The 10,918-nt window shown below is 41.5% G+C and overlaps 1 protein-coding gene across 1 annotated transcript in view; it reads right to left on the minus strand.

Moving 5' to 3' along the window:
- Positions 1–10,821, minus strand: part of ACAD11 (acyl-CoA dehydrogenase family member 11) — a 115,515-nt gene extending 104,694 nt beyond the window's left edge. The window contains exons 1-2 of the mRNA XM_063452159.1: positions 10,580–10,821; positions 2,869–2,968 (exon numbers count right to left, since the gene is read on the minus strand). Of these exons, the coding sequence (XP_063308229.1) occupies positions 2,869–2,968; positions 10,580–10,719 (240 nt within the window). The 5' untranslated portion in view covers positions 10,720–10,821. The remainder of the gene's footprint in view (positions 1–2,868; positions 2,969–10,579) is intronic.
- Between the last annotated feature and the right edge of the window lie 97 nt (positions 10,822–10,918).

Raw genomic sequence — 10,918 nt, forward strand, 5'->3', positions numbered from 1 at the left:
AGACACATACAACATTCAGCAACCACACACGCACAACTCACTGAATACAGCCCAGGGCTCTAAGAGGTGGCCCTAATCTGCATCCTAACTAGGACCCTAGGCAACCTTAATCTTGTGTGTTTAACACGTGTTCGGGTAGTGTAGGCAATTAGGAAACACTAATCCCTGCACTATGTAAACATTAACCTGCAAAACTTTCACTAACTTACACTAACCTAGAAATATCATAATGCACAGATAATACACAACTCACTGATATGTATATGATTTTGTTGTTTTCCAAAGATAGCTATCCCTGAAACAGTGCACATTTTGAAGTTACACGTCATAAACACATATGGTACAAAGTATAGATATTACTGATTAGTTTGAGAAAACTGCTATGTTTACATTGCAGGCTTAATCCAACCTCTAGTGGCTGTCTTCCTGACAGCCGCAAGAGGCGCATCTGCTCCAGAGTGCAGAACGTCCATAGGAAAGCATTGAGAAATGCTTTCCAATGGACTGTTTGAATGCGCGCGGCTCTTGCCGTGCATGCGCATTCCGCTCCACTCGGGAGCTGACGTTGGCGGGGGAGAAGAGGTCCCCAGCGCCGAGGGAGGCCGGTGCTGGATAAAGGTAAGTAGCTGAAGGGGTTTTAACCTTCAGCGCCAAGGGAGGAGGACCCTGAGGGTCGGGGGGGGGTCCTTAGGATGCTATAGTGTCATAAAAAAAAAGTTTGTTTTCCTGACACTATAGTGATCCTTTAAGGTTTCTTCTTGCAATGAAACTATATATAAATATTCCATATGTAATTGGACACTTCTGGTACCACAGCTGTTACTGTGAGCGGTTGTGTGTAACATATAGAGTCCTCAGATGCTGTCTGACACAAATCTGTCAAGCTATTTACAAATTCTTATGACTCTTACTTTCAGGTGCCTGAATCCCTTCTGGTCTGAGTTGATCTAATAAAGCATTAGTTCATACTTCCACGTTATCATATCAATTCACATTACGTTTTAACAGATTTCAGCCAATTAATACTTTTGAGACAATGGTAATGTAGAGGGTATAAAATTCAGCTTTTAAAGCAACTCACACCCGAAGGACAAAGGGTACTGAGCATACAGAGGTAAGATTGATAAAGCCCATTAGGAGGGCAAAGTGGAACCTTTGGACTGCACTTTAGATTGCTTTATCAATGTTGCTTTTAATCTTACTTTATATTATTTTGCTACATAAATAAATGTTTCAAAGACCTTTTAGCCTCCAACTTAACTGCTACTACAACAAGGGTTGTGCCCCCTTAAACGCCACAAGCTACTATACGCAGAGCCAGGTGACTTTGGCTCTGGATAAGGTGAGCAGTGATTTTACTTTTAGAAATCTGGATACTATGTGTGACAATCTACACTAGGATCTGTTGCTTCTGTCTTTGTGCTTTTTCCAAGCTATCATCTCTGGAACATAAGAAAAGGTCACCTAAGTTCACAAGTGCTGTTACGATCGGAGTCTTTTTGGCTTAAATCCATGTGAGTTTGAGCATTGTTTTATACACACAAGAGTGTTTAAGGTTACACACCATAGGGTTTTAGTGACAGACCGTCTGGCACCCTGACTAGGTGCCTCCTCCAATCGCTGCTTCCTAGTAACTCCGAGTACTTCCAAGCATTCCACCAGACACCATAAACACCGTAGTCCCCACAGCCAGCGTTACAGCTTGCTTGGGGTCTCGCTGTCCTCCACCCACCCTGGACCCAAGACCAGGATCAAGCTTCCAGTGGGTAGACCTCTCCTACTCCAGAGAGTATAGCAGGATAGCTCTTACAAGAGCTAGTGATTAGAATCCAAGGGAGTATAATGAGTATAGCAATCTCCAGAGTGAATATAGCTGTCCCCTCCACACATGAGCTGAGGCTCTATGTTGCGGGTGAAGAGGAACTGTTTAAATGGCAGCCACAACTGGCCTTATATGCAGGTCCCCATGTAAGGGGTTTACTACAACATATTCCTGGGGCAATCCCCACTGGATCTGAGAGGGGACTATGACAAAGTACGCACTGTAATGACATTGGCTCTCACACAAAATAGGATAATCTCTCCCCTGTGCCTGAGAGATAATTAAGTCAGGAACTGTACTTAACCCAATTATCTCCAGGCACAGAAAACATACATTTTACAATATCCTGAAAGTACCCCCAAAACACATGGAAACCCCACAAAAGTCACATCCCCTGATAACCTCGATCTGGGGGACCAACATATCCAAAAATCACCAAGATCGATTCAGGGGTTCGGGATTTCCATAGAAGTCATAGCTTTGACCGACCATGCACATGGTCCTATGCCCAAAACAGTTCAAGGGAATTAGGTGTAACGGTCAGTGTCTCTTTCTGGAGTACAAAAGTACATAAATCACATACGTTTTTAAAGGGCCCATAGACTTTTGGCAAGAGATTGTCCAGCAGGCCCCTCCAAGAGACTGTGTCGAGGTTACTTTTGCCACAGTTTTCTCTTCTCTTCTTGTTTTTTAATTTTGTAAAAAAAAAAAATATATATATATATATATTTCCTTTCTCCAGCTACATAATATTACAGCATTATTCCATATCCCCATTATAGGGCTAAGTGTATACTGTATTAAACTACATAGCACTCCACTCTGAAGGGCTGGTGGTTGTTTTTCACCCTAAAGCATTGGTTTACCAGACTGCAATAGGGGGCTCCTGGAACCATAACAACACACTGTAGAAGTTATGGTGCCTTTAGAGACCCTTTAATATATTATTATGAATAATATTGACAATTTTTATTATATACATGTTTAATGTTCTACAGCGATATAAACACTGAAAGATAGAAACAGAATTGTAAATTGCACTTTACCCGATGAGCTCCAGGCAGAAGTGGGCCATGTGGCTTCTTCCTGAGTACATATTTATTTGACCCCTTCTTAATGAAATATGTTGCATTCGACTGGCCAGACCTGTAAGGAAAGAAAATGTGGTTTACCAAATAATGGAATATATATTATGTAAACTTAAAGGGACATTATAGGCACCAGAACAACTACAGCTTATTATGTTTGTTCTGGTTAGTAATCATTTCCATCAGGCTTTTTGCAGTAAAACACGGTCTTTTTCAGAGAAAATGCAGTGTTTACATTACAGCCTAGGGATAACTCCACTAGCCACTTCTCAGATGGCTACTAGAGGTGCTTCCTGGGGGAGACAGTGAACTTTCCTCATGGAGATGCACTGAAAATGCTGATTGGGCTGTGTTTGGCTTGTCCTGGCTCTGTCTGATCTGCCTCCTTGACACCCTCAGCCAATCCTATGGGAAAACATTGTGATTGGCTCAAAGAATCACTTCTGATGATGTCAGATTAATAAAATGGTTTTAAATTCAGACTACCCCACAAAGGCCTACCATTTCTTAAAATAGACACCCCGGGGTATTTCAAAAGGTGTATTCTAAACCTTAGTGTAGGATAATTTTTTTGTTAGTTTGTACCAAGTCTGGTTGCAATTAGCATTTTTTTCTGCCTTTTTGACACACACACTTGGAGATGTTACTGTATATTTTGCTATCCTTATGTGTGCTATGGCAGTATAACACCTAATATGTTGCTCAGCTATGTCATCTTAGTGCAACGATACCCACATGTGTACCTTTTTCATGGTTATGTTGATGTTGAAGGGGCACATTGGAGACCAAGTCATATGGGTTTTTACCAAACTTTGAGTTTTGACGCTGGGCCTATGTGCAATTTCCAAGCATCTTAGCAGGTTTTAAATTCAAACTACCCCACAAAGGCCTACCATTTCTTAAAGTAGACACCCCGGGGTATTTCAAAAGGTATATTCTAAACCTTAGTGTAGGATCATTTTTTTGTTAGTTTGTAACAAGTCTAGTTGCAATTAGCATTTTTTCTGCCTTTTTGACACACACTTGGAGATGTTACTGTATATTTTGCTATCCTTATGTGTGCTACGGCAGTATAACACCTAATATGTTGCTCAGCTATGTCATCTTAGTACAACAATACCCCCCATGTGTACCTTTTTCAGAGTGGATGTTGAAGGGGCACATTGGAGACACACCACTTCCATATTTTTTCAAAAGTGGATGCTGGGCCCAAGTCTCATTTTAGCGGCTCAGGACTGCAAATTACCTCTCAAAGGCCACATATATTTTTAAGTTTAAGCAGCTCATCAATTCAAATTATGAACAAGTGCATACTATTTGCTGTGAAAAGGGGAAATAGTTGGGGTAAACTTATCCGGGGGTAGTACCCAGTCATCTGCGTCCCGGGCAAAGCTGTCATGGATTCCGAAACCAAAACACAGACAGACCACAAAGAGAGAACACAGAGAGAAAAACTTGTAATACCGGTCCTTAGAATGGCCGGGCTATACAAGCAGAGAATTGTCAAGGTACAAGCCGAGGTCAAAGGAGTAAAGAGAAACGGAACAACGATAGGACAAGCCGAGGTCAAGGATCAGAGAAGACAGGATAAACGGTAGACAAAGCCAAGATTTGGTAACCAATCAGACAGATTACTAAAAATCACACCCCAAAACTGGTCTACTTATTCGGCCTGGGTGTGAACATTTTTAAAACAGAGGCCAATACATAGGCCGGGCTGAGAGGGGCAATCAGGGCAGTAATAGCTGGTCTCAACTCTTACGCCCCTCTTGTAACACACCCTGCACCTTTTCTGGGGGTTTTGTTTTTTAGGAGTTGGTGGAATCTTAAAGCAGAAGTGACCTGCCTCTATTCTTCTGCTAGGCTCCACTGATGGTCTCCTTGGGTGGCAACCTAGCAGCCCAGAAATGAGCTCAAACTGGAATGAAAGAAAAGTGCTTTTCAGCCCAGCATTTGCCTTTTTAAAAATGACAAAGGCATTGTGGATTGCCATCTGCATCAGGTATATGCCCACTTTTTTATACCATGCCCTAGTCTTTCTCATGATCAAATACGGCTGCATCAGTTGATCGGACAGATCAACGCCCCCCATATGACGATTATATTGCCATATGCAGACTGGCACCCGTTTACATTCGTCTCTGCCACGAACTGCGACCCTCCGAGTGCTTTACATGAATGGTGGTTAAGATGAAAACATCCTTTTTATCCCTGTACTTGAGTGCCAGCAGTTCATTCTGGCAGAGAGCTGCTGTTTCCCCACTTTTCATTTTTTTGTTCGCTAGAGCCTTTGGGAAACCTGTGCGACTCTTCCGAATAGTGCCACAGGCCACGGTCTTAAAGCAGTACAACATTTTTAACAGTGGGATGCTATTATAAAAGTTATCGATGTATAGATGATAACCTTTATTAAGTAGTGGCATTATTAAGTCCCAGACAATTATTCCACTTGTCCCTACTATATCTGGACAACCTGGGGGATCAAGGTGGCTATCCCTTCCTTCGTATACACGGAAGGTGTATACGTAGCCACTGCCACTTTCACACAGTTTATAAAATTTGATCCCATATCGGGATCTTTTGGATGGGATATATCCCTTAAACTTCATGAGGGACTCGTCAATGGAAATGTTTTTATTGGGGGTATATATAGTGGCAAATTTACTGTTAAAGTGGGAAATTAAAGGGCGTATGTTATAAAGAAGATCATACTGCGGATCACCTTTTGGGGGGCACTTGTTATTGTCACTAAAGTGCATAAATCGTAGTATGTCTTCATATCTTTCCCTCGTCATTGTCTCGGCAAAAATGGGGGTATTGCAAATAGGATGTTTAGACCAATACATCTTAATTGTGGGCTTTTTAATTAGCCCCATTAGCATGGTCAGTGCCCAGAATAGTTTCAATTCTGGCACACTGGTTGGGTTCCATCTCTCTTTCCTGGAGATAAGAGAGTCTGGATTGCGTGCCAGATATTGCTCCGCATAGAGATCAGTCTGGGTGACTATCTCCTCAAAAATCTCATCCCCCAAGAACAGCTGCATAACATCCAGCGCACTATAGGCAGACAGGTCAGCCTGTATGCCAGGATTGGCTGTAAACACTGGGAAGTCTGGGGAAAAATTATTAGGGGGTACCCAGTCATCTGCGCCATGTTCAGCATTAGGGGAATCGTCGATTTCCCCTGATGGTCCTGCAGTATCTGGCACATAATCCCTGTCCCCTGCGTCCCCTGCGTCACTCTCTGAGGCAGTGTCAGTCGCCTCTGAGTCGTCTGCTAACAGGGCATAAGCCTCCTCTGCGCTATACTTTCTAAACATTGCTAATACAGCTAACACAGCTAACAAAACTCTAACTAAAAATAATCTTTTTTTATTCCCTAATTCCCACTAAATTCCACCCACCAAAATAACTAAATCACAAATTAATAAAATCAAATAATAAAATGTAACCCCTTAGGGTTACAAAAAACCTAAAATGTAACCCTTGAAAGTAAAAAAAAAAAAAAAAAAAAAAAAATAGATCACAGTAAAGTACTGTGACCTGTATATTGATCACTGCTAGTCATCAAGCAGCAGGGAAAGGGTTATTTTTTTTAATCTTTGTTTTTAACTACAGGGAAAGGAATTGTATACTTTATAAGTACTTAGCAGTAACGCAGGGACACAATGTAGCACCGATCCGTCTCTCTCCACTTCACAAACCCACACGAGGTGGAGGGAGGCAGATCAGATATCCCAGCAGCATTGTGACCGCTGTGACTGGCTGTCACAGCGATCACACGGGCTGGGATATCGGGATTTGCTGCTGCTGGTCTGCCCCTGACTCGGAGGCACCCAGCAACAGCGTTAACCCCGCGATTGCCGGCACTGCGGCAATCGGGGGTTAATTTTAACGCGTGACGGACAAGGTCCGTCACTCGTCATTAACGCTTTCCCCTGAGTGACGGACCTCGTCCGTCACTCGTCGTTAAGGGGTTAAAGTAACTCCACAGCTCAGTCAAATAGAGGGAAACAATGAGTCTGACATGTTTTGTGCCCACTTCAGCTGGAGTGGGACAAAACAAGTCAGGCTGATTTAATTATTCCCCCTGTATTCAGTCATGATGTTACTTCAATAAAGATCCATCTTTTTCTCATGGCAATTTGACTTAATGTAAAGTTTTGTTTACTATCTGTGTTTATCAGGATAACATAATATCATAAACATATTATCTATTCCTTAGTACGTCTTAAAATTAGGTAAATATAACCTCAGATAAACAACACATGACATATTACATGGTGTCATAATTTATTTAACAAAAATAAAGCCAAAGTGGAGAAACCTTGCTAAGGAACAGATGATTATGTCTTCATATGTAAAACCATAAAATTCTAAGTCAAAGTATTTTTCCCATGACTGTAACTGTGTTTCAGAACACCTGAACAGTACAGGTTCTTACTCATGGATTGGGATCCTTATGCTACTTCAGTGGATCTTCAGTGATTTCCACTAAGATAATAAATATCACAACTTGAGGATAAATTTACAGCAGATCGAGAAAATAGCCTTTTTAAATTGTGTTTTGAACAAAGCAAATACCTTGAGGTTATCATGAAACTGACTCACATCACACCTTTAACCTGCTGACTTCAATAAGTATTATTTATACAGCTAGACCTCAACTTCTTATTGATAAAAAAAAAAAACATCCTAAACTCATGCTTTGTTCAGGAATGTGCACTGATCAGCCACAACTTTAAAACCACTGACAGGTGAAGTGAATAAAATTGATTATCTTGTTACAATGGAGCCTGCCGAGAGGTGGGATATATTAAACAGCAAGTGAACAGTCAGTTCTTGAATTTCATGTGTTTGAAGCAGGAAAAATGGGCAAGTGAAAAGATCGGAGTGACTTTGACAAATAGTGATGGCTTGACAACTGTGTTATGCCTCGTTTCCACTGAGCGGTATGGCTCGGGTCGGTACGGTTCGGAAGGGTTAGAATGGTCCAGCCTATTCAGGTGAGTGTTTCCACTGCAAGTCGGACAGCCAAGGGGCATGCTGGATTTAGACCAAACGCCTAGCGTGTCATTTGTTGTGAGCATTGACGTTTTCCTGTCCGCCAATAAATGGATTGTATAGTGTGACGCCAGTAGCTCCGCCCTAACCTTACCGTACCATTTCCTATGGACCTACATCTGAAGGGGGCCCAGGAATGGTGCGGTTTAGTTCGGTTGTATGGGCCACTTTCATAATGGAAACACTCAAATAGCGTACTAGACCCTACCACTCAGTGGAAACGAGACATTAGAGTATCTCCAAAATGGCTCTCTTCCTAATTATTGGGCGCTCCTAGTATGCAGTGGTTAGTACCTACCAAAATGGTTCAATGTCTACTGCTGAGAGTGCCTTAAAAGGGGAAGTGAGCATCAGAACTGAACCATGGAGCAATGGAAGAAGATTGCCTCGTCTGATGGATCATGTTTTCTTTTCTTTTAGATCATGTGGATAGCTGGGTGCGTGTGCTTGTTTACCTTGGGAAGAGATGGCAGCAGAATGTACTATGGAAAGATGGCAGGCTGGCGGAGGCAGTGCTATGCTCTAGGTAATGTTCTGCTGGGAAACCTTGTGTCCTGGCATTCATGTGGATGTTACTTTGACATGTATACCCTTGATAAAGGCAGCCAGTTGGTGCCGAAACGTTGGGAGTTTGGTGAGTCGTGTCTCTGTTCTAAGGCTGGTTAAAAACTTTTTGACTTTGTAGGATTGCATTATTGTATTTGCCCTTGCTTCTGTCATTGTGTTTATTTATTTTCTGTATTTTTTTTTTCGCTGTAGTACTTTTTGTACAGAATAAAGTTATATTTTTGACTATTCGGAGTGGTTATAGTGTGCATTCTATATTACATAGATGTGTTACTTTGACATATACCATGTACCTATAGATTGTTGCAGACCATATACACCACTTAATGGCAATGGTGTTCCCTGATGGCAGTGACCTCTCAGCAGGATAATGCACCCTGCCACACTACAAAAAGTGTTCAGAAATGGTTTGGGGAACATGGCCAAGAGTTCAAGATGTTGCCCTGTCCTCCATGTTCCCCAGACATTAATCTGATTGAGCATCTGTGAGATGTGTTGGAACAACAAATTCGATTCACCCACCTTACAAATTGTAAGGCTTAAAGGATCTGCTGCTCATGTCTTGGTGCCAGATACCACAGGACATGGTCAGACTTCTTGTGGAGTTCATGCCTCAACGCACTAGAGCTATATTGGCAGGGGGAGGGGGACCTACACGATATTAGGCAGGTGGTTTTAATGTAGTGATTGATCAGTGTATAATGTTATGCAATTGCAACCCTTCAGTGTGGCAAGGTAAAATACCTACATTTGCTAATAGTCAATTCCAGATGCACATTATTCTTACCTAGTTCATAACCGCTGTTCTAAAATATGTCATTCCAGATTCACATACCAAGTACAACCTTAGTCTATATTACACATTACAACTAGGAAGAGGGCCAAACATCTTTTTCATACAAAAAGAAAAAAAGTCAAAAATACATAATCTAACCTTCACTTAGCTATACACATCTACAAATGATATAAATCCGAAGACAGTTGCATATTAAATCTTATTCACAGCCCATTTATTAGGTTGTGTATACCACCAGTTTTTAATGAATTTATTCATATATTTGAATAAACGGTGAACATCTACTGCAAATGTAGTTCAATTTTCTTTCATCAAAGAAACTAAGACATAAGGGACCACTTCAGACACCATGACAATTTCTCTGAATTATGTTGTTATGGTGCAAAGAGGTCCCTGGCACTATCTTAAATGAAGTTTAAGCGCCCAATCGCTCTGCCCCCAATTCAATCAGTAAGCCTCAGACTGGGCGCAGCACCTTTAGCTCCCCATTTAGAAAAGAGTGAAAAATATCCATAATTTCTACACTCTCTCTTTTCTCATTGGGGCGCTGCTGATAGGTTGAAAGCATCAGCTGATCAGTGGAGCCAGCCAGGTCCGTAGTTTCTTGACTGATGCCTTGGACATGGAGCAAATATACAAGGGCAGAGGCTTGACAACTTTGTTGGTTAAATGGTTTAACACCTTCAGGCAAATCAGTACCTGGAAGCAAACTGTGCAATAATAACTTTATTCCTATGAAGTTGTTATGGTGCCTGCTGCATCCCCTTAACAATGTTTTTTTTGTTTAGTTTTTTTTTTAAATGTCCAACTGAACTTTACTTATCAAATGAATATATACTTAATAAAAGGCATTAACATATATATTTCCCTTTAGCGACATAACCTGTGACGTGGGCAGTCACTTTTCATGGTTTTTATTTTTAATCTAATAAAGAGCGCTAACCCAAAACGGACACTGAAAGTACATTGGGGACCTCATCTAAGGGAAAAGGATTAAATAAGTGTCTGGGCACAGCTTGTACACTAGCTCCAGCCTATATGTGCTGTGCAAACTATTAGGTTTTGTTTTTTAAAATTGAGAGAAAAGAGAAATTCTAAAAAGAATTACCAATGTTCCAGTTTAATGCTAAACTTTTTGGACTTTTCCCCATGACTGTTTCTTTATAGAATGACTGTTCCAGTTAAATAGTAATTAGGGTATATATCTGCAGGCATGGTACTGTGTGCAGGCAGCGCTCTCACCTGTACTGTCTGACAGTGAGCCCGGCGGATGGAGCTGCGCTGTACCCGGGCAGGTGGCGGCTCAGGTACTCATCTAACCTGCCTTCATCCAGCCGGTGGTTCCCTCGCACCTCGCTAGTGTCAAGCTCCTCGTCCGCCATCGCTGAGCAATCACAAACACTGAGCTCAAAGTACAATGTTTACACTCATTTTTCTTTTTTTTTTTACCTTTGACACAATTTTTACACTATTAATGCAACTGGTCAATAAAGTTCATTGGGAAAAAAAACAGGTTTACAGGTTTACGTATTTGACGAAATCCGCATTGGCTTGGGATAACGGAAGTTGAAGCGTGCGACG

This window comes from Pelobates fuscus, chromosome 4 (genome assembly GCF_036172605.1).
Source record: "Pelobates fuscus isolate aPelFus1 chromosome 4, aPelFus1.pri, whole genome shotgun sequence".
NCBI classification, from domain to species: Eukaryota; Metazoa; Chordata; class Amphibia; order Anura; family Pelobatidae; genus Pelobates; species Pelobates fuscus.